At 44.3% G+C, this 23,498-nt stretch overlaps 1 protein-coding gene across 3 annotated transcripts in view; it reads left to right on the top strand.

Annotated features, from left to right (window-relative positions):
* LOC103188887 (DENN domain-containing protein 1A) overlaps positions 1 to 23,498 on the top strand; it is a 197,697-nt gene that overhangs the window by 153,601 nt on the left and 20,598 nt on the right. For all 3 annotated transcript variants that reach the window (XM_007909051.2, XM_042337821.1, XM_042337822.1), the window contains exons 14-19: positions 6,324 to 6,425; positions 8,069 to 8,159; positions 12,529 to 12,569; positions 13,136 to 13,207; positions 15,232 to 15,288; positions 16,770 to 16,904. In XM_007909051.2, coding sequence (XP_007907242.2) covers positions 6,324 to 6,425; positions 8,069 to 8,159; positions 12,529 to 12,569; positions 13,136 to 13,207; positions 15,232 to 15,288; positions 16,770 to 16,904 — 498 coding nt within the window. The remainder of the gene's footprint in view (positions 1 to 6,323; positions 6,426 to 8,068; positions 8,160 to 12,528; positions 12,570 to 13,135; positions 13,208 to 15,231; positions 15,289 to 16,769; positions 16,905 to 23,498) is intronic.

Raw genomic sequence — 23,498 nt, forward strand, 5'->3', positions numbered from 1 at the left:
GTTGTTATATAGCACCCTTCACGTGAGGTAGCGTCTCGGAGATATGACCTTTAAAGAGGACCAGTGGATTCCTGTAGCTCAGTGATTATAGCACTCGCCTTGCAAGCGAGAAACCTGGGTTAGATTCTCGGCAGGGTAAAACGATGGGCAAGTTTCCTAACTACACACACCTCTGTTTACTTAATAGTAAGTAGGAACCCAGTTGTTAGTCGATTGGTGGATCGTTTTTCTGGGTGTAATAATTCCTTCAAAAAAAAGTAATAAATGGGTCACTCAGTCTACGACTGTTTGTGGGACGCTGCTGTGCGCAATTGGCTGCCATGTTTCGCACACAAAATAAAGTCACTTTCACTTTTCACAATTCACTTTACAGTATATTCTGTGAAGCGTTTTGAAACGTCTAGAAGACGTGGTAAGGCGCTGTTTCAAATGCAAGGATTATTATTACTATGATCTTTCCGAATGCGGATAACATTTCAGAATATGTGCTCCCCCTTGATGAAATCATCCGCAGACATGGGGTCAACTTCCATATGTATGCGGATGACACCCAACTCTATCTTTCTGCCTCCACCCTCGACTCCAGGACCCACTGCTGTCCTGACAGACTGTCTGTCGGACATCAAGTCCTGGATGAGGGCAAACTTCCTACAGTTGAATGTGAACAAGTCTGAGGCCCTCCTGATTGGCTCGCGCCAGCGCCTCCGCACCTCAGGCTCTGGCAGCATCAACCTCCATGGTTGCACGCTACAGCTCACCAGCCAGTCAGGAACCTGGGGGTCTTGTTCGACCCTCAACTGTCTTTTCTCCCCCACATTCAAGCCATGACCTGCTCTGCCTTCCCTCATCTCTGTAACATCGTCCAACTCCGCCACTACCTCACCCCTCAGGCGCTGAAACTCTTGTTCATGCCTTCATCACCTCCAGGCTCGACTATGCAAACTCCCTGTTTGTCGGCCTTCCCAACTCCTCCCCCCACAGCTGCAGATAATCCAGAACTCTGCAGCCCGTGTCCTTTCCCGCCCCAAACTCTGTGACCCCATCTCCCCCACTCTCGCCCGACTCCACTGGCTCCCTGTCCTTCAGAGGATCCAGTTCAAGATCCTGGGCCTCACCTACAAAGCCCTCAATGGTGTCGCCCCACCCTATCTCTGTGATCTCCTAACCACCTAGCAACCTGCTCCCTCCGCTCAGCCGGCTCTGGCCTGCTCCACATCCCCCAATCCACCCGCCCCACCATTGGCGGGAGAGCCTTCAGCCACTCTGCCTCCAACCTCTGGAATTCCAGCCCCCAGTCACTCTGCCTCGCCCCCTCCTTAGCCTCCTTCACGTCCTGCTTCAAGATCCTCCTCTTCGACCAGGCCATCGGCCACCTCCCTTCTCCCCCCTGACCCCAGCTCGGGTCTGAAACGCTGTATACTGTCCAATGCCTTGGGATGTCCTTCCGATATGAAAGGCGCTAAACAAATGTAATCTTGTTGTTGTAATAATTTGATAACAGCACCTTTCCCATCAGGAGGACCTCTCAAAACGCTTCAGGGATATTCTGTAAAGTGTAGTAACTGCGTGTTTTGAACGAACAAGTAGAAACCGTTTGGTTAGCATGAAAAGGCACCACTCACAGTAGAGGCCATTCAACCCATACGGACGATTGCTGGTGCTTGCTTCTCCATTGGAAACCGTCATGGGTGAAAGAGGCTCAGTGTGGACACTGACTGAGAGAAAGGAGCTCAATAAGAAACACATTGTGTTATCTCTGTCAGAGAGTAAAGTCATTTTCTTCATAGATTCCACGTTTGCGGTTGGAGACTTTCTCCCTCCAATCTCAGCAATAAACTCAGTGGCAGTGATTGTGAGATGTTTTCTATTGATAACTAACAGGTAAATCTTGTGACTGCACCCTCGCTAACCAAGTCACTGATTCCTTTTTAGTATATCCCTCATCTCAACTGCCTTTAAACATTTACCTGAGTCTTGTGGTACCTGTTCTCACTTGTTAAACTATAGAGGCTAACGGTGTGGAAGGGAACCAGTTCAGTGCAAGGGTGGGATGATCTAGCACAGAGTTTAGTGTGGAGAGAGAGTTGCCATTTCCTGGCACACAACGGAACTTGCACCAGCTGTGAGCGTCTGGTGCCATATCCTTAGGGTGGCTGAAACCTTACACCAGCCAGAGAACGTGCGAGTGTGACTGCTGCACTGTGCGAAATCACAATGTCTATTCTTGATGTCAAATCCAGACACTCTTCTCCCAAACTCTTCAACCTTTGTTATTTAAAGATGTGGAATTACATCTGCAGAATGTAAAGGGTTCATTAGTTGTCAGAGGATAAGCCTGCATCAAATGCTATTTTTGTGGCTCTCTATTCTGGAATATAGGCTGACATTCTGCTTATTTTTTTCCAAGGGTCTGATAAACAATTATGTAAATCTTGCTTGCAATACACTGAAAGCTACAAGAAGCATTCCTTAATCAAAAGAAGTGAAGCTCTCGCCCTCGCCTCACAAGTGACTCAGTCCTAATGTGCGTCAGCCATTTCAGGGTGGTTCAGCACCACTCTTTGTTCTCAACTAATTTCCTTAAAAATGTGTGTGTAGTGGAGTCAACCTTCACCGCAACTGCTGCAGCTTTTAACACGGGTGACTATTTGTCTTTGAGTCCTAAGCGACGGTCCCAATAATGAGCTGCGTCTGCTGCTGGAGCTGAAACAGTTAAAGGGGCTCTTTTTGTCTTTGAGTTTGCTTTGTGGTCAGGTGCTCAGGTGTCGGAGCCACCCTCAACAACCATGTCAGGCACAGAGGAGTCAGCTCAGCTGTTCTTGCACGGTAGAGATTACAGCATTTAGTCATTAACTGGAGTAAGCTGCAGCTGATGCCAGAGTCTAACCCTTTACACCTAATTAGCCTCATTAATGAGTCTTTCCCCCCCTCCACAGGGAGGCTTCTTCCATGGGACACAAGGAGCGGAAAAATATATACCTCATCCAGGTAAATCTGCCTAACCCTTTAATTAATGTCTCCACCTGCCTCGCCTGCGCAGTGACATTCATTGTGTGAGGAAGTGCTGAGTAGGAAACCAACACCACACACGGTTGCCAGGAGCTGGTTTTCTGGCTTTGAATCCAGAACTTCACTGTTCTGTCATTGGTTGCTTGCCTTTAACCCCTTTAAACATCAAATTACTATTAAACCATTCAAGCATGGCTTTGCTTCATCTTTCCTTCTAAGCAGCACTTCAGAAAGTTGGGCAGAGAATAGAGAACAACTACAACAAAACCCAGTAGTGATTACCAGGCCGTCAGCTTGGTTCAGGGCTCAGGTGACACCATGAACATTGGAACATAGGAACAGGAGTAGGCCATTCAGCCCTTCAAGTCTGTTCCGCCATTCTGTAGCTCAACTCCAATTACCTGCCCTTACCTCATATCCCTTGATACCCTACCTAACAGAAATCTATCCTCCGCAATCTGTTACCTGAGCCCTTAGGGTATACATGCCCCGCACCGCACACTTCCTTTCCCTTCCACTGGGTTTGGTCACAATTGGTCAAGAACCACTATATGAGCTTCTGTCAACGAGAGAAGAGTAACCGGAGGAGTTATCACAAGTTACTGAGCAGTTATTTGTTATCCAGAGTAAACCCCTCGCCTCCAGTCAGCGAGCTGGTACATTTACAGACCATTAATTTTCACACTTTATTTGATGAATAGGAATCACAAGAGGAAAAACAAGTTCAGATGAGTTGTAACTGTGGACATGTCACCAACTCTTGTAAAAAGTTGATGTTTTTCCCCCAGCCGAGATCTCAGTGTCTGTACATGCAAATGCCCTCGTAAATACCGGGTGCTAATCAAATCCAAATATCACTGCAATTGAGAGAAGACATTAGGCCCTCTCCAGCTTTCGCTGCAGCTTGTTCTTCTGCAGTCCTCACATTCACTGCATTGATTTGAAACACTTGGATCAAGTCACTTATAACACGGAGCACAAACTGTGGCTGGTTAGCTTCCACCCCCACCAGAAGGGAAAGCTACTTCGTAACCAAGATTCACAGCACAGGCAGAGGGAGGGCTTGTGGCTCCAAACCAGGGCAGCCGTTCGTTTGTGAAATGGAAAGAGAAATAGCGAGATGCAGGTAGGCCTGGAGGGCCAGCGGAATTGGCACAGACTGCGGCCTCGTGAATCGCTGCCCATCTGCTGACTGTCAGAGCACGTTAGCAGCACATTTGGATCTGTGCCCTGGAGTTTCAGCTCTGAGCCAGTCACGTGAGAGTCACCACAACAACTCAACGAGACCTGTAAACTGCTGCTCGCGGAGCCAGATGCTCCAGTGGTCCTCACGACCCAATTCCGTGTGGTTATCAGGTTTGCTGCCCCCCACACGAAGGTTCAACCATTTACTGTCTTCTTTCTTTAAGTATCTGCTCGTGCTTTTACTTCCATTTGCTACCATTTTGCCTCGCGAGGCAAAATGGTAGCAAATGGAAGTAAAGGCGCAAGCAGATATTTAAAGCCAGAGATTGTTTTGTGTCTGTTTTGACGATCAGAGCACAAATCTCTTTAGCGCTACCCCCACGTGAAGGCTGCAATTTAAACATAAGTTGTTTGTTGTTGTCGGGGGACACGGTTGGCCAGAAAGAACCAAAACCCAGAAAAGTTCCAAGGGCTAAAAATCCTCCGCTATAAATCTCTCCCTTGCCTCTCGATCAATTTCTTTGGCACCTAGGTCATTGAAATGAAGTTTGAATGAAAGGTAAAGTAGCTTCCGTATTTCACAATCCTGCAAAATAACAGCAAGTGATAGCGTTGGCATTAGAATAAACAGTAATGATAATAATCCGTGCATTTGATACGCCGTTGAGACATTTTAAAGCGCTTCGCAGGATGTACTGTAAAGTGTATCGACTTGAGTATTTTGTGGGTGAAACGTGGCAGACAATTGTGCACAGAGGTGTCCCACAAACAATTGTGGATTGAGTGATCAAATTATAATTTTTTTTAGAGGGATTATTAGCCCTCCAAAAGCGATCCGACAATCGACCGACAAACAACCAGGTTCCTGCTTACTGTTAGCTAAGCAGAGGCGTGTGGAGTAAGGAAACTTGCCTAAGGTTTCACCCTGCCCAGGAATCAAACCCGAGTCCTCTCTCTTGCGAGGTGAGTGCACGAGGCACTACACAACAGAACTCCACGCTGTCAGAGATGCACTTCACCTCCATCTATTCATGTTAAAACATGATGCCAAACATGGTGACTAATCTTTATCTTTAATATTGTATTTGATATAGCGCCTTCACGTCAGGATGATGTCTCAAAGCGCTTCGCAGGATGCACTGTAAAGTGTAGTGACTGTTTGTTGAGTGGGTGAGAGTGGGTTCAATTGAACCGAACAAACTACTGTATCAAAAGAAAGGATTTTTATTTTGTTTATTATGTTCTTCTGCGTGAACACCTGAAATTTGGGCCAGTGATCTGTGTAAATTTTGCTGCGTGAACACCTGAAATTTGGGCCAGTGATCTGTGTAAATTTTGCTGCGTGAACACCTGAAATTTGGGCCAGTGATCTGTGTAAATTTTGGGGTTAAATTGTGTAATGTTTACAGTGTTAGAAATGCATCAGAAGATAACTCACGACACCTTTTCCACTTTAGCACAAAGTCACTTCCAACTTGATTACTGAACCTGTCTGGTTTTCTTCGCACATTGTTCTTAAAACAGAACTCGACAGCAGAGCTGGGTCTTGTGATCTCATGATGGTTTGTCATTTCCTTAATTATGGCTCTCGTTCTCTTGTTGATTGGAGGTGTGAACGCTCTCCTGCTCACCTGACCTGACCCCTATGTACAGTGTGTGGGGCGGCAACACTGAGCCACTGCCTACCCTCACCTTTTGTTGTTTTTGTTGTTTGAAGTTAGTTACAGCTGTTAGTTCAATTGAATATTTTCTGCACTTTTTAATTTTATCGGTAAACTACAAATAATACCAAAATAGTTTAAAAAATGCAGGCAAAATAGTCTCAGCCGATTAGTCCATGGAAATGGAGGTGCTTTAACCATCATAACTCTAGAATGTTTTCAACCAATGATCAGGTGGAAGCTAACTATTTTTATTTGGGAAAGTTCTGCTTAAATTCTAAACGAATGTCAATGTGAATTCTTTGTCAAGAAGGTGTAAGGTTATCCATTAGGTGGGGATGAGTTTGAATATCAGAATAAGGAGGCTAATACAGTTGTGTCAGTCCAATTTTAAATGGATATGCTGTGTAATTGGCAACCAATGATGAGCCACTGTGCTTAACATTCAAATCCTATGATTGTTTGCAGGAGGAACCAATAACTTTTTGTGAAGACATTTTTGTTTCACATCGTTCCAGTGCCATGAGGCAGTTCCTGCAGAATGCCATTCAGCTACAGCTTTTTAAACAGGTAAGCGATTGATTTACTGTGTTTTTTGGCATACCACCCTGCCTACACTGCATTCCTGACTCCTGCTGGATTGAGCTAGCTCCCCTCAGTCCAATAGCCTACCCAACAGTCACTGTCAAAGATCTTGTGAAACACGGCCCCTTGAGCGAGTTGCCTCTGGCCCGTAACCCAGAGGAAGGAAACTGAAGGCAAATGGCGTCAGGAGACACAGAGGGAAGAACACTGAAGAAGAGCAATGGGGGAGGAGAGCCATGCTGGACAGGTGTTAGCTTGAAAGCAAGTACTCTTCATCATCATGTTCCAAATGCTCTGTCTCCTTCCTGTCAAGTAGTGTGGCAAAACCCAACCATACTAAAAGTGCTGCCTGGTGGAGACTGCAGTGAAACATTCCTTCCACGTTGCTTATCTATTTAACAATAGATTTGAAAAGTTTGAACTCTTTGAAATTACAGAGTTTTAAAAGCTGAGAGAGCTGTAAGTTAAAAGAGCCGTGTATGAGTTGGAGGTTAAGAGAGCCGTGTGTGAGTTAGAGGTTACTTGCAGCACAACACATTACGGTGAGCAGGTTTGGTGTGAACAGCTGGGCAATATCCAGATTGTTGGAAACCAGACTTGTTCTCCATTACACTCATAAAGAAGGTGATGATTTCTTAATGAGATCAGCTTCCTATTGTTTCTTGCCTCAGCTATGAAACAAATTAATAGAATGTACCATGCACATTGGTGGTCGTCACTCCTCCCCTCGTAAACCACCTCTCACAGTGTAGTAATCTCCCGTCTGTATTGCTTTATCTCAATAGTCTAACATGAAGTTGATACTAGCTCAGTGAAGCCACAGAGATGTCTTAAACATGAGTTCATTTCTCTGATTTTGAGTTTATAAAACTGCCTATTAACTGGACTGGGGGATGGAATTCCAGAGGTTGGGGGCAGAGTGGCTGAAGCCTCTCCCGCCAATGGTGGGGCGGGTGGGTTGGGGGACGTGGAGCAGCCAGAGCGGCTGAGCGGAGGGAACGGGCGGGTTGGTAGGGGGTTAGTAGGTGGTAGAGGTAGGGTGGGGCGAGGCCATGGAGGGCTTTGTAGGTGAGGACCAGGATCTGAAGGATAGGGAGCCAGTGGAGTCGGGCGAGAGTGGGGGAGATGGGGTCACGGAGTTTGGTGCGGGAGAGGCCACAGGCTGCAGAGCTCTGAATTATCTGCAGCCTGTGGAGGAAGGAGTTGGGAAGGCCGACAAGCAGGGCATTTGCGTAGTCGAGCCTGGAGGCGATGAAGGTATGAACAAGGTATAATTCATTGCATTCAATCAATGTCTGGCTATGATCTAATGGCATCCCGCTCCCCTGATAATAAGCTTGGTGTAGTTCTGAGCAATGAAATGGGTTACAGCTCACCTCTTTGGGCCCGTCAAGTCAATGATAAAAATATAGCATTTAGAGTAGTGGTTTGTCCTTCATTCATTCAGTGATGTTCAAGCCTTGGGTTCTATTAATCATCTCAAATGTATCAGCAGTGTTATAACAGGGCTCAAGTGGTGTTCATACAATGATGTGCTTGCCCTGTGCTGGTGCCAGGGCGGTTTAATAGCTCACCCGGACCGACCCTCTTTTCTATTTATTCTTAACAAAAATGCTTTTGTTTTCCAGTTCATTGATGGGCGACTAGATCTCTTGAATTCAGGAAAAGGGTTCAGTGATGAGTTTGAAGAAGAGATAAACAATAGTGAATATGCAGGTGGTAAGGACTTGATAATGAACCAATCTCACTGTAATCGTGCACTGGGTGCTGGATTTTTCTCATTGAATTACTTGCTGATGATCTTATAAAATGGCAGAACGGGCTGCATAGCCTACTCCTGTTTCTATTTTTCTATGATACACAAATGTTATTTTATTCTGAGCCCCTCTGTTTCCTGTCCTTTTCAAGCGGGAGCAGGTATTTGTGTGATGGATTCACTTGAATCTCAAATGACCAGTTATTACACGTTTGCCATGTACTTTCATACTGATGAATTTAAGTTGTGCAATTCTGTATTCATGTTACAATTTTTCCCTTTGTGTGTCCAAGCTGTGCGTGTCCATGTTCTGATCCATGTTCTGCTGCACGCCTGTCCTTAAACCACATGATGGAGATATGGTGAAGTAGCACAGGAGTACAGAGTAAAAACTGACACAGAGGAGCAGCAACGAGACAAATCAAAGCTGTGATAGAGAGGGGGAAGCTACTGAGGAGACAGCAGTGAAACGCAAGACAGAGGCAAACGGTCACCAGAGGAGAGTGAAAGTGCAGAGGAGGAAGTGAGAGCAGGGGCAGAACACAACAGCAAGGAAACTAGGATCTGAATCATGGCAACGTCTATTTTTTAAAAAGTGACAGAAGTAAATGCTACAAATGTTCAAAAGAGCAGAACAAAGGCCGAGGGAGCACAGCTTGTGAGAGAATGAAACCTATGATCAAAACCAAGAACAGATAAGACACCTTCAATGGTTCTTCTTTACATCATTGTAGGATCTCAAATTTGACTTGATTTAACATTTACATGGAAAGATCTCATTTTAAGAGTTTTTATTGAAAAAGAAGTTAATAATAATAATAATAATAATCCTTGCATTTGATATAGCGCTTTTCACGTCGGGAGGACGTCCCAAAGCGCTTCACAGAGTACACTGTAAAGTGAATTGACTGTATATTTGTGGGCAAACGCGGCAGCCAATTGCGCACAGCAATGTCCCACAAACAGTCGTAGATTGAAAATGACCAATTTATTATTGTTTTTAGTTTTGGAGGGATTATTATTAGGCTCTGTGTGGAGTAAGGAAACTTGCCCAAGGTTTCGCCCTCTGCCTGGAAAGTTCAGTTATAACTGATCTTAAATGAATTTTGTGTGTGTGTGTGTGTGTAAGCAACATTAGTCTATGTTAGACTGATTGGATGTTTGTACTTTCGGGTCCAGTTTAGTGTGGTTTTAGATACGACAGGGAACGATTTATTACTTGGAACCTGGGCTGGGAAAATTAATTAATTAAAATCGAATTAAATTATTTTTGACAACAAAAACAGGAAAGACTGGATGAAATTAAGATCAGAACCCAGCAAAGACTAAGTAAGATTGTAATGAAAGCTTGAGACGAGAGGGAAGCATTTTTTTAATTTAAAAAGCAGCCCATGAAAGTTCCTTGGCTGACGGCTGGACTGGCCGAGAGCCATTGGAAAAGGAGCAAAGCTTTGTTTGATTCACACCCGCCGTCTTCACACTGCGACGGGTGTCAATTGATCTGTTCCAGACACAACAACCTGACTGGTTCCTGGCGGAGCTCCAGGGTTATACGAAGTGCCCGTGCCTCAAGAATTGCCAACAAGGGCAGGAATGGGAGCTGAATATTCCTGGCTACAATGTATTCAGGAGGGATAGGGAAGGAAAAAAAGGAGGTGGGTGGGGGGGTGACAATATTGATTAAAGACACGGAAAGAGATGATGTGCTAGAGGGTCCAAAAACAGAATCTATTTGGTTAGAGTTAAGGAGCAGAAAAGGAGCTGTTACTCTAGTAGGTGTATATTATATTTCAAAGGGACCTGGCCAAGATGGACTGGAAAGAAAGATTGGCAGGTAGAACAGCTAACGAGCAATGGAAAACTTTCAAGGAGGAGATAGTTCGGGGACAGAATAAATACATTCCCACAAAGGGGAAATGTAGGGCATCCAAACCTCCCTGGATGACTAAGGAAATTGGGATTAAAATAAAACAGAAAGAGAAAGTTTATGATAAATGTCAGGTCCAAAATACAGAAGATAATCAAATAGAATATAGAAAGTACAGAGGAGAAGTGAAAAAGGAAATAGGAGGGGCAAAGAGATTGTATGAGAAAAGATTAGTGGGTAACATAAAAGGGAACCGTAAGGTATTTTATAAGCATATCAAGAATAAAAGGTTAGTCAAAGGTGGGGGGGGTCCAATTAGGGACCAAAGAGGAAATCGTCTTGTGGAGGCAGAGGGCACGGCTGATGTACTGAATGAGTACTTTGCATCTGTCTTCACAAAAGAAGAGGATGCAGCCAATGCCACAGTATCGGAGGAAAGAGTAGAGAAATTGGATAAGATAAAGAATAAGTTATCTTGTGCTCAAGGTAGATAAGTCACCTGGTCCAGACGGGATGCATCCCAGGTTACTGAGGGAAGTAAGGGTGGATTTAATGGAGACTCTGGCCACAATCTTTCAATCCTCCTTGGACACCAGGGTGATGCCAGAGGACTGGAGGTTTCCAAATATTACTCCCCTGCACAAAAAGGAGCAGAAGGATAAACCCGGGAATTACAGGCCAGTGAGCCTAACGTCAGTATTGGGGAAACTTTTAGAGATTATAATTCAGGACAAAATAAATTTTCACTTAGAATAATATGGGTAAATAAAGGACAGCCAACATGGGTTTGTTAAAAGGAAATTGTGTCTAACAAAGCTGATAGCGTTTTTTGATGAAGAAGAGTATAGCAAGACAACTAACAGCAGGTTTCTCTGCCCATCAGCTATGTGGGAAAGCTCTGAAACATTGGAAGGCCCCATAAACGCATTGTTTAAACAGCAGCGTAATCCACACTTTGCCATGTGTGCAGTTACACCACATAGGTTTGCATTCACCGTGATGGTGAACAGAATGGTTTTGTGAATCACTTTGAGACCTCATAGAGTTTTTTGATGAAGTAACGGAGAGGGTGGATGAAGGTTGTGCAGTTGTTGTAGTTTATATGGATTTTCAAAAGGTGTTTGATGAAGTGCCACATAAGAGACTTGTAAGCAAAATAGAAGCCCACGGTATTAAAGGGACAGTGGCAGCAGATACAGAACTGACTGGGAGACAGAGAGCAGAGAGTGGTGGTGAACTGTTGTTTTTCTGAAATGCAAAGTGATGAATTTTGTGAGGAAGAATTAAGAGAGGTAATATAAGCTGATGGTACAATCTTAAAGAGAGTGAAGGAACAGAGAGACCTGGGGTTTATGTAAGTAAATCTTTGAAGGTGGCCGGACAGGTAGATAAAGCTGTTAATAAAGCATACGGGATACAAGACTTTATAAATAGGGGCATAGAATACAAAAGTCAGGAAGTTATGATGAACCTTTATATAAAACACTGGTTAGGCCTCAGCTACAGACTGTTCAGTTCTGGGCACTACACTTTAGGAAGGATGTCAAGGCATTGGAGAGGATGCAAAGGAGATTTACCAGGATGGTACCAGAAACTATTCCCACTGGCGAGTGGGTCAGTAATCCGAGGACACTGATTTAAAATAGTTGTTCAAAGAAATAGAAGGGAGGTGAACAGAATTTTTTTTCACGCAGTGAGTTGTTGGGATCTGGAATGCATTGCCTGAAAGGCTGGTGGAAGCCGATTCAATAACAGCTTTTAAGAGAGTAGATAATTATTTGGGGAGGACAAGTTTGCAGGTCTGTGGGGAGGGAGTAGGGTTGATCAGGGCTATGGGGAGAGAGCGGGGGAGTGGGGTTGATCAGGGCTATGGGGAGAGAGTGGGGGAGTGGGTTTGAATTGGAAGCTCTTTTCAAAGAGCCGGCACAGACATGATGGGCCAAATGGCTTCCTTCTGTGCTGTATAATTCTGTGAAGTAGCAGTGATTGTGCTTCCCCGTTAGCTGTCATCTCACTGCACACAGCACACAAGTCACTCCGCTTTACACTGAATCCTGGGAAGCCCTTTGAGACGTCCTCCCAATGTGAAAGGCGCTGTGTCAGACGGGAGGATTATTGTTTTGAGAAGTCTAATATGCTTGGTCTGAGATGATGATGAAGCATTGCGTTTGCTCTTGTGTCTTGACACGTCGTTGAGACATCACAAAGCGCTTCACAGGATTTTAGTGTTTTGCTGCTGCCAATGACTTCATTTCCCTTGGCCTCACACATTTGGCTAAAACACTGACAACACGTTACATCCCTGCATGTCCTTACCCTCAAAACTCCACCCAGGCCACACTGCTCCCTGTGTGGGGAGTGAGATGCTTATCTACCTGTCTTGTAGGATCTGTTAGTAAGGAACACTTCAACCTAAATATTGCTGTTTGATTTTGCAAATAAAAAGTCTTCTTTCTTGTGTGTAGGAAGTGACAAATCCTATCACCAGTGGCTGCTCACAGTGAAGGTGAGTGGACTGTGCTGATAGTAGCAAAGCCTTAATAAATGGACACCTTCTCTCCCTGAGAATGAGCTGAAGATGAGGTGGTCATCACAGCGATTGACTTAAAAAAAACAATGAACATATGGGGCCAAGGCGGGTAATTGGAGTTGAGGTACAGATCAGCCATGTTCTAATAGAATCGCGGAACAGGCTTCAGGGGCTGAATGGCCTCCTCCAGTTCCTATGTTCCTATTTCACCCTTTCTTGTTTTCCCTCTTTGCATAAATACCCTGAGGCGCTTAAAATTTGAACAGTGGTCACTGAGATGTTGCCCAGGCCCGGATGGAAGGTGAAGGTTATTATGAATTATTAGTTGAGGGGCTGAAATCCGAGAGAAAGCATTGATTTCCTTTAGGAGTTATTGAGATACTTGTATTGATATAATCTGTCCTGTATAATATTTTATAATGTTGCCATTTGTTTAGTTTGTAAATAAAATGTGTTGTTTTCTTTGTGTTATTCTACAAGCCCCTGTAATCGCGGCCTCTGTGCTAACACATGCAGGGATTAACGCCCAGTTCTCTCAACAGAAAGGAAGTGGGGCTATCCTAAACACCATGAAGACCAAAGCAAACCCTGCCATGAAGACCGTCTACAAGTTTGTGAGTCGAGATGTTTATTAACCATCTAAAAAGCTTTATTTTTCTTCCAATGAAATATTAATTCTGGCATCTAGCACAAGTGAACCCATGAGGTTGAAGTGGAGTTTGAGGAATTGTTCAGGGTGTAGCAGTAAACAGATTCCCCTCTTGAATATTGCTGAGGGACTGAGATGTGTGGCTGCTTCTGATGGGGTGTGTAAGCAGCTAGAAAGTGTCTGAAAAGGGTATAGCAAGACAACGCGTTACTAACAGCAGGTTTCTCTGCCCATCAGCTATGTGGGAAAGCTCTGAAACATTGGAAGGCCCCATAAACGCATTGTTTAAACAGCAGCGTAATCCACACTTTGCCATGTGTGCAGTTACACCACATAGGTTTGCATTCACCGTGATGGTGAACAGAATGGTTTTGTGAATCGCTTTGAGACCTCATAGAGTTTTTTGATGAAGTAACGGAGAGGGTGGATGAAGGTTGTGCAGTTGTTGTAGTTTATATGGATTTTCAAAAGGCATTTGATGAAGTGCCACGTAAGAGACTTGTAAGCAAAATAGAAGCCCACGGTATTAAAGGGACAGTGGCAGCAGATACAGAACTGACTGGGAGACAGAAAGCAGAGAGTGATGGTGAACGGGTGTTTTTCTGACTGGAGGGAAGTTTGCAGTGGTGTCCCCCCGGGGTTGGTATTGGGGCCATTGCTGTTTTTGATCTGTATAAATGACCTGGACTTGGGTATAGGGAGTACAATTTCCAAGTTTGCAGATGATACTAAGCTGGAAAAGTAGTGAACAGTGAGGAGGATAGTAACAGACTGTAAATGGACATAGACAGACTGGTAACACGGGCAGACACGGGGCAGATGAAGTTTAATGTGGAGAAATGCAAAGTGATGAATTTTGGGATAAGAATGAGGAGAGGCAATATACGCTGATGGTACAATCTTAAAGGGGGTGAAGGGACAGAGAGACCTGGGGGTCATATAGTAAATCTTTGAAGGTGGCCGGACAGGCAGATAAAGCTGTTAAAAAATCATATGGGATACAAGGCTTTATAAATAGGGGCAAAGAATACAAAAGTCAGGAAGTTATGATAAACCTTTATATAAAACACTTGTTAGGCCTCAGCTACAGGGTGAACAGGAGAAACTATTCCCACTGGCGGGTGGGTCGGTAACCTGAGGACACCGATTTAAAATAGTTGTTAAAAGAAACAGAGGGGAGGGGAGGAGAAATGTTTCCACACAGAGAGTTGTTGGGATCTGGAATGCATTGCCTGAAAGGCTGGTGGAGAGCGCGGGGAGTGGGGTTGATCGGGGCTATGGGGAGAGAGAGGAGAAGTGGGGTTGATCAGGGCTATGGGGAGAGAGCGGGGGAGTGGGGTTGATCAGGGCTATGGGGGGAGTGGGGTTGATCAGGGCTATGGGGAGAGAGTGGGGGAGTGGGGTTGATCAGGGCTATGGGGAGAGAGCGGGGAGTGGGGTTGATCAGGGCTATGGGGAGAGAGTGGGGAAGTGGGGTTGATCAGGGCTATGGGGAGAGAGTGGGGGAGTGGGGTTGATCAGGGCTATGGGGAGAGAGCGGGGGAGTGGGGTTGATCAGGGCTATGGGGAGAGAGCGGGGGGAGTGGGGTTGATTTGGAAGCTTTTTACAAAGAGCTGCACCGACACGATGGGCCAAATGGCCTCCTTCTCTGCTGTATGATTCTATGAGACGTTGATCCTTTGTGAAAGTTTCTATATAAATGTACATTGTTGGGTTCTGGGATGACATGGGATGAAGGAATAGAAGACGACTTGTAGAACACAAAGTTTCAAAACATTAACTTCACAATAACCTCTGGAGAAATGATGAACTGAACAACTGTGCTTCAAAGTTTACCGCTGTTTGTGCCTCAAATTTTCTCCTCTTACTTCAGGGTTGTTGCAAAGTGACAAAGATAGAACTGCTTAAAAGCCCAAACTGTTGCTAGGGGTGACGGGTGAAAATACCACAAAGAAAGTTTTAAATCGAATCTTGCTCTTCAATTCTAGGCGAAAGATCACGCGAAAATGGGAATAAAGGAGGTGAAAAATCGCTTGAAGCAAAAGGTAGTTTTTTTTTTTGCCTTTGAAGGTTTTTGCATTAAATACTCAGCCAGTGGATGCATTATCTGATCGATATGAGACTGTTGAAATCCTATTACAGCCATACTTCAAAATGCATTAACACAGACCGTGTCCTGGGAACTATATCAGGTCCTATTAACCCCAAAACCTGCATTGTTTCCATCCATACTTCAGTCTCAAATCTGCCTGGATAAGTAAAGCACAACGTTGAGTTTAATGGCCCTTTGAGGAGCACTCCATCGAAACATAATGTCATATTGTTAATGTAGATGTCTCACATTTGAAGACTTTTTTTTTGGTGTGGTGACCGTGGGGGAACGAAGGATGCAGGTTTCATACTTCTTTTAAATTTTGTTTATTTTATTGCCCACAAAAGATATCCAGAGCCAAGTGGATCAACCTGGTTTGAAATCAAGGACTTTTTAAATCAACCAATTCAGAGGCCATCTGATTTTGATTGTACAACATATATCATGAGAAGATGCTCAAAGAGATTGTGAAACCCAGAACAGGAAGTATTTTATTATGTTGTGTGGGGTTAGCGCCAAAGGTTGTTGTGGCTTTGGACTCATTTAAGAAAAAACACTTGATGTTATGCTGGGAAGATGGTGATGATTCTAGAGGAATGAGGTCAATGGGCCAAAGAGCCATCTTCATCCTAACCTTTCTTACGATCTTGTGAGCAATCCCATTGCAAGCTGAGCATTAAAAGGTGAAGTTGTGTAACAGTTTGTCAGCTGGATGTTGTCAACATCTTAATTTCCTTGTATGATTGCGTCACATCCCCTGCCCACCCTGCCCCACCATCGATGTTTGGGCCTTCAGCTTCTCTGCCCTACACTTTGGAACTCCATCCCACAGTCCCTTTGCCTCACTCCCTTCCTTGTCTCCTTCAAGGCACGTCACAAGACCCTCTTTTTTGACTGCGTCTTTGATCACCCTCCTACCACTACTTTCCCTGTCTTCCACCCTCTCTGCCCTGCATTCCTCCTGATCCCAACCCCCAGTTCGGGTCAAAATTCCTGACTGTCCAACGCCTTGGGACATCCTCTCGATGTGAAAGGCGCTGTATAAATGTAATTTGTTGTTGTTGCTGTAGCAGTTACTGTATTTGCAGTAGTGCCGGTCTGGTTAAAGCTGGCTGGGGCACATTGAATGCTGCCTATTCATTGAGCTTCTGGGTTGCAGTGAGAAACGCTAATCATTGATTAATGAATTATTCTTCCTGCCTCGCGCTCTATGATGTTACGCAGCAGCAGCAGCAGGAGGTGTAATAAAATAATGACTGTCTACCTTAGGTGATCACTATGTCACTGACTTTGATTTTCTTGTACTTTTTTTGTTTTGTGTTTTCCTGAAATTGAATTGCTTAGAGAGCCTTATCCTGTAGTTTTCCCTCTGTGCCCCTAACCCTGAATCAGGAATGTTCCCGGCCGCACAAATCATCTTTTCCTACCGTACAGGAGATGGCAGAGAACGGCTACACGGCAGCAACAGAGGACAGCAGCCAGCAGAGGAGCGTGGCCTCACCTCTGCCAGAGAAGCGAGAGGGGAAGGAGCGAGGGGAGCGACGGCCCATCACCGTGCACTTTGGACAGGTACACAATCACTTTATTAGACTAATAATCCTTCTATCGGACATATAACATATCAAAGCATTTCGCAGAATATACTGTAAAGTGTAGTGACCGTATATTTTGTGGGTTTAATGTGGCAGCCAATCGTGCACAGCGGTGTTCCTCAGACAGTCGTGGATTGAGTGACCAAATTATTTATTTATTTTTTGAAGGGTTTATTACCCCTGGAAAGTGATCCGCCAATTGACTAACAAGCGGGTTCCGACTTACTGCTAGGTAAAAAAAGATGTGTGGAGTAAGGAAACGTGTCTAATGTTTTGCCCTGCCCGTTTTGCCTTGCTGCTTGCAAGGCCACTGCTCTACCCTTTACCTTACAGGACTCCACAATTTGTTTCCTTTCTTGCAAGAGTCTAGAATTCAGTGTTACGTTGGGGGTGGGGGGAGCTGACTCCCATTGATGGTATTTAATAAGCAATTTTAAAAATTGTTGCTGGGCTATTTTAACGATCCGTGCCAGATCCATAAAGCAAAACTGTATTTTATTATTTTTTAGAGAGGAGGAGAGTGTTGAGAATAAAAAGCGAGTGTTAGTAAGATTATTCCACATAAGAGAATGTGTGTGTGATGGGGGGAGGGGAGAGACATGTGCAGAAGGGGAACACAGACATGTGACATAAAGATTTCGAGGAGCACATGCATGAGAATCGATGAGGAACGGAGAGTCTCAGGAGAAAGAGACAAAGAGAGAGAGTGACTTTCCCCTTAAAATGTGTTAATTGTTTAATTTTGCTGACTGCCGTAAAAATAAATATATCTAATGTGAGTTGCATATAAAAGTTCAGTGTTAGTGGGGAAACTCTTTCTGAAAGCTGGTGTGAAGTTATGTTTGTTGAAATCCACAGATATTAGCGATGTTGCAACTTAATAAAACGTAAATGAAATTGTGTAAATGGCATTAGGTTTGGAAGCAGCTGGAAAAGAAATCCCAGTCACAGAATATTATTCTAGTTTTGAATTGCATAGTTTATTAGCAGCCGAAACCAGCCGTTATAATATTTTAAAGCTTTCCTTATGCAGATGATGAGACGAGGCTGTGTTTTTTTTCATCATTTGTCAACTGCTTAAAACATCTGCCAGCGCCATCTCAGCATGCACAGGCACTACAGAAGTTTAAAAATGCATGTGGATTAGGGTCAGGTCCCGTGCTTCTCTGATACATTAGGTTTGGTGATACAACCGCAGAAGAAGATCTAACCAACAGCAGTGAGATGCCTTAATTGAGACATGCTGTCAAAGTGACAAACACATTTGCATAAAGTCTATTTATTTTTGCTGTAAAGGTCTGCAGTTGGTTGAACATTCTTAATCAGCTTCCTGTAACTGAGCCTTCTGAAAGCTCTCCTACATTCCATGCTCTCCTACATTACATGTCAGTTTGTCTAAAGGGTGTGTGTGTGTCTGTGTGTGAGGGGTGGGGGGTTGGTGCTGTGGGACTGAGGCTGGTGGGGCGTTGGGGGCAAAGCAACAAAAAGCTGAAATGTTCCTGCTGCTGTTTTTGCATTCTTTTAAATTCTATCACCGGGCAACTCCGATTTACAGCTCAAATGTCAGAGGACTCGTTTGTTTGGATTCAGCAACACGAAGAAAGCCTATTCTGTTTTTACTTAATTTCAGCACCCAAGTGCAAGCACACTGACAGACTTGCACACACTTGCACACGCGCACACATTTGCGCAGTTGCACACATGTACACGCTTGCACACCAGTACCCACTTTTGCACACGTACACACTCGCACATTACACACTCACACATTACACACTCGTGTACTAATGTACTCGCACACACACACTTGCACATTTACACACCCGCGCACAGCTGAAACTATGACCTTCTGTAGGCCTGCCACACTCATTATCTGAATGTCAATACCACTTTGAAAATGAAACATCCTTTTTCAAAAAGAATATATGTCAGCTTCCAGTAAGGCCTTTCGGGGACAACTATGGGTGATTTTCCTGGCATTTAAGAAGCCACTTTACAGATATCCCATAGACTCAAAGCTAACCATTGTGCTTGGTCCATATATAATAATAATAATATAAATGTATATTTGTTTTAAACACATATACAATTACCAGACGCTTTGTGAAAACTACAAGTGTTGCCTGCCTGCTTCCATCAGTAATTGTGCCCAGCAATATTGCAGTCAGTGATGTCCAGTCAAGTTGAGGTTAAGGCAGACCTGTCACAGTGAGGGGATGAGATATGCCTGGGGTTCAGGAGAGACCTCACTGCTGATATGATCCTCAGATTTTATCAGATCACCCGTGTGTGGTTCTGTAGGGCCAGGCGCTCCATATCTACTCCAAAGGAATATTTTATTCCTCCTCAGAATTAATTTCCTCTGATTTGTAGTTTCATGTTAAGAGTTCTTGAAATATTTAGTTAATCTTAGGTGAGTTGTTGAAAAGTAAAGTCTCACTCGCCTGCCAACCAAATTATTTTCCTGATGTTAATTTGCAGTGAAAACCATTGAGACATTTTAGCACCTCCCGATATCTGTTTCAATTGACAGATATCCCTTTGTAGCTTTGGTCACTCATTCCACGACTGTTTGTCAGATGCTGCTGTGTGCAATTGGCTGCATTTCGCCCACAAATATACAGTCAATTCATTTTACAGTGTATTCTGTGAAGCGCTTTGAAATGTCTGAAAGATGTGATAAGGAGTTATAACAAATGCAAGGATTATTAATTAATAATAATAACAGCTTTCAGAAATACCCTTTTTATTGTCTTTTTAATTGTATTAATTAATAAATGAATTTCTAGCACATTCAGTAACTGAACTCAGTCGGTTCAGTTGATCTTAGGTTACAATCGATGCAAAGATTGGCGGTGTTCATTTCTGCCGACATTCTGAAAACGAGCCGTGCGTTATAGCTACCGTGCAACCCCGCAGCTAACACAACTGTGCTCCAAATGGTTCTGGGTCGAGCTTGATCCAGCACTCCGGAACGCCGAGCGATTATATATTCCTTGAGTGAAGGTTTATTTACTTAGACTTTTCCTCCCAAATCCTCGTAAGCACACAACAGGGGGAGGCGTTGTATGAAAATGCTAAGCTGCTTCACACTTTAGTTCAGTCAAATGTTTTGATTTTTGAAACCACTGCGGTATACAGGGCCTGTCAGCCACAGCAGCAGGGCAAGTCCTTGGAGGCACAAAGGTGTCGGGTTTCCACAGGGATGGAAATCAAACAAGGAATCTAAGCCTGTCTCCTACCAGCTCGGGGATATTTATGCTATATTTTAGTATTGCAAAGATCGGGAGAGTGTGTTGTGTCAAAATGACTTTGCCTTCCTTCCTTCCTCGTCTGTTATAGGTACAGAACACTAACAGTAGCAAGCCAGCAAGCGCATGGCTGGGAGAGGTTTACTGCAGTTTGGGGGCTGATTCAGTGCGATATTTGGTGTTACGTTGACTCCACTCTCTAATAACGATGCTCGCATTTGATGTAACATCAAAACATCTCAGTCGCTTCAGCGAGTATTTCTGTGATGTTTAGTGACTGTGTATTCTGTGAGTGAAATGGGCAGCCAATTTGTCCACAGCAATGTGCCACAAAAGTGAATAACTGGTTTTGTTCAGTAGTATTGATGGTTAGTGCCATACATGACGTCTTTAATGTGCACCTGAACAAATAGACAAGAGTCAACCACAACAACTTGTTGGCTTAGACCCACATTCTCTGACCCAGATGGGAGATTCTGTCAACTGAGCCCCGCTGACATGACTGCAGTGTAACTGCAGCTTTTAGGCACGTTGTGTGTAAGTATTGCAGAGAAATACACATTTGTGTGGAGCACTACTAATATTTTGCAACTCTGCTGTCTCACACTGCAGTGTAACTCTTCAAGGATTCGCCCACAATATACACAGTCAATTCACTTTATAATCCATTCTGTGAAGCGCTTTGAGACGTCTAAAAGACATAATAAGGTGCTATATCAAATGTAAGGATTATTATTATAAAAGATTGTTCTTTGAATTTCGTTTTGAAAGTATTTTTTTTAAGAATTATTTTGTGTTTTAGTTCCAATTGGTCGAGTGCGCAGCTAAACATGTAAAATCACCAACATTTAAATGGTTACACGGGAAAGACTAGGTCAAATAACCCTCTCCTCCTCACTGTTCATTATTGCAGGCGTAGTGTGCTAAAGGTGTCCTTGAGGGGGTTTTTGCCCTGAATTTCTAGGAGTTGCTTTCGTTAGGAAGCCTGATGGTGTTTAATAAGGAGTTTGGGTTGTTGGCCTCCGCTGCTTGTTTGTTCTGTTCTCCCAGGGCTGCAGGCAGGGCTGCTCAGTAAGCACATCGGCCAGAGCTGATCATTACAAGTCCACGCGTGGCCATGAATAAAAATATCAGCGGATTTCTGTTCTGAGCAGTGGGAAAAATGTCACTTCTGTCAAAACGACAGTACAGGACTGGTGTGTGGTTGGTACAAATTGGTTAGTTGCATGTTCCCTGTGTTTTTTGACATTCCTAGATTAAGGCTGAAGAAAAAGACAATGTTGACCTATTTATCTGTTATTGCTGATGTATATTCTTTTTTTTGCATGAAAAAGCATTTGTCAACCACTAATTAAAAACTTTCAAGGGGAAAAAAGTGAAGTAAGGTGATTTGTTCGTGCTGACAGTAAGTGGTTGACTAACCAATACTAGTGGGATATGTTGCAGGTGCTTTCTGTAATATCCTGTACACCGGTAATGAGATCTAATGGCTCACGGTTTGTCCGGTTAAAGACTGGCCCTTGTGCCTTCTCACACTGGTTGCTGGTGAGGGAGAAGAGTGGAGTACATGGGGAAAGGAGATGGGGGGGTGGGAACAGAGAGAGACAATCCTTCAGTACTGAGGCAGGTCCTACCCACACACACACACAAACATTGCACAAATACGCCTACATAGACACTCTAGACACACACAGACCGCCACATCCCACCAAGCACCCCGCCAGGCACCCAGGCACAAGCGCTGTGTAGTCACCAGGGGCAGGAATCTTGTCATGTGGAGGCCCCCACCACCACCACAACCCCCGTGAGTGACAAACAATCTATGAACACAGGCACAGATTTCCACAACTTAAACTCTGCTAGTTCCCAGGAACATTTCTCCCCCCACCCCCCAACTTGGCCTTACAAAAAGGATGGGTTAACAAGCCAACTGCACATGTGATGCCATTTTGAATCTATTAGTAATATGAACATGGGCTAGAAACTTGCTCCAGTGTAAGTCCAAGAGCATCCCACACGTGTTTCTCTGTGAGTTGCTGACTGTGGCTGAGGTGGCGTATAAGGAAAATATAATTACACGCCCACTCGACTGCAGGACAGGGAAGAAGCCGCCAAAGTCTTTGATGCTGAAACTTTAGGAAGTTCCCGATGGCCAAAGCCTGTTGTTTAAATAAATTCCACACAGCCCAGAGCCACAGAGTGCAATCCTGTTACTGTGCTGGAGTCTTTATTAAAACCTTGCACTGAAGCCCCTCCAAATGGCAAAGAATATTTCAACAGAAAGTGCTCAAGTTGTGTATTTATTTAAGAAGAACCCTCTTTGAGAAGTTGTGGAACAACAACAGCAGCTTGGTTCCTATAGTGCCCGTCACTTAGAGTATTGTCTTGCTGACCAACTGCTTCCTCGGAGAGGAAAGTGAGCTTCTGATGTAGAGTTCGGATGTTCAGGCCTCGTCTCTGTGGCCATGTCTTTGGCCGGTGTCTCATGGACGGACACTGCGTGGGTTCACACTAAGAGCCGCCATTGTTTTGGATGAACTGTAGGGAGACGATGACGGCCTCACTGCTGACCATGAATGACCGAGCCTTGCACACAATCACTTGGTGTGCCAGCAGACAGCAGCTTAAGCAGGTCATCCCCATAAATACAGACAGGTACAGCAAGAGTGAGACAGACGAACGTGGTTAAAACAGAAGACAGCTTGTAAAGAGACATTTGATAGGCCCTTTGAATTGGCCTCGGTTCATTGACCACAATGTGAAGGTGGCATTTGCAGGTCTGACCGGGACTGGGTGACCTGACATCACTGACAATGAGGAGCTTTGTCCTGTGCGCTGAGCTGCCGAGGGGCCTGCGGCACTGAAGTGCTCTTCTTCAGCAAACGCTTCCTCCTGTTGAGGTGTGAGTTATGAGGCATATTGTGTGTCTGTGAATATGGGGGGTGGTGGGGGGATTCATTCTTAACACAATGGTTTAGAAATAAGTGCGGGTGGGAATTTGTGCAGGGCAGGCAGATTTAAGTGCTACACCCCACTATTTTGACTAGCACAGAGCTGCTCGCTCTATGTGTGTGCTGTATTTGAATAGAAATCATGGCACTCTTATCTGGAGCCTTTAGTGAAAGTGGAAAGCACTAGTTTTAAGCCAAATTGACCTAACAGCCATCTTCTTTGCTGTAAGTTGCACGGTTTACGTGAGACTTTTTTTGCTGAGGTCTGTGAAACTCCTGTCTGGTTTGTGGTTTAAGTTCCCGAACAGTTTGGTTCTTCAGTCTTCTCAAATCTCCTTAAATAAACAAAGCGGCTTTGTGACAGTGACA

The sequence above is a fragment of the Callorhinchus milii genome, unplaced genomic scaffold, assembly GCF_018977255.1.
Source record: "Callorhinchus milii isolate IMCB2004 unplaced genomic scaffold, IMCB_Cmil_1.0 Scaffold8, whole genome shotgun sequence".
NCBI lineage: Eukaryota > Metazoa > Chordata > Chondrichthyes > Chimaeriformes > Callorhinchidae > Callorhinchus > Callorhinchus milii.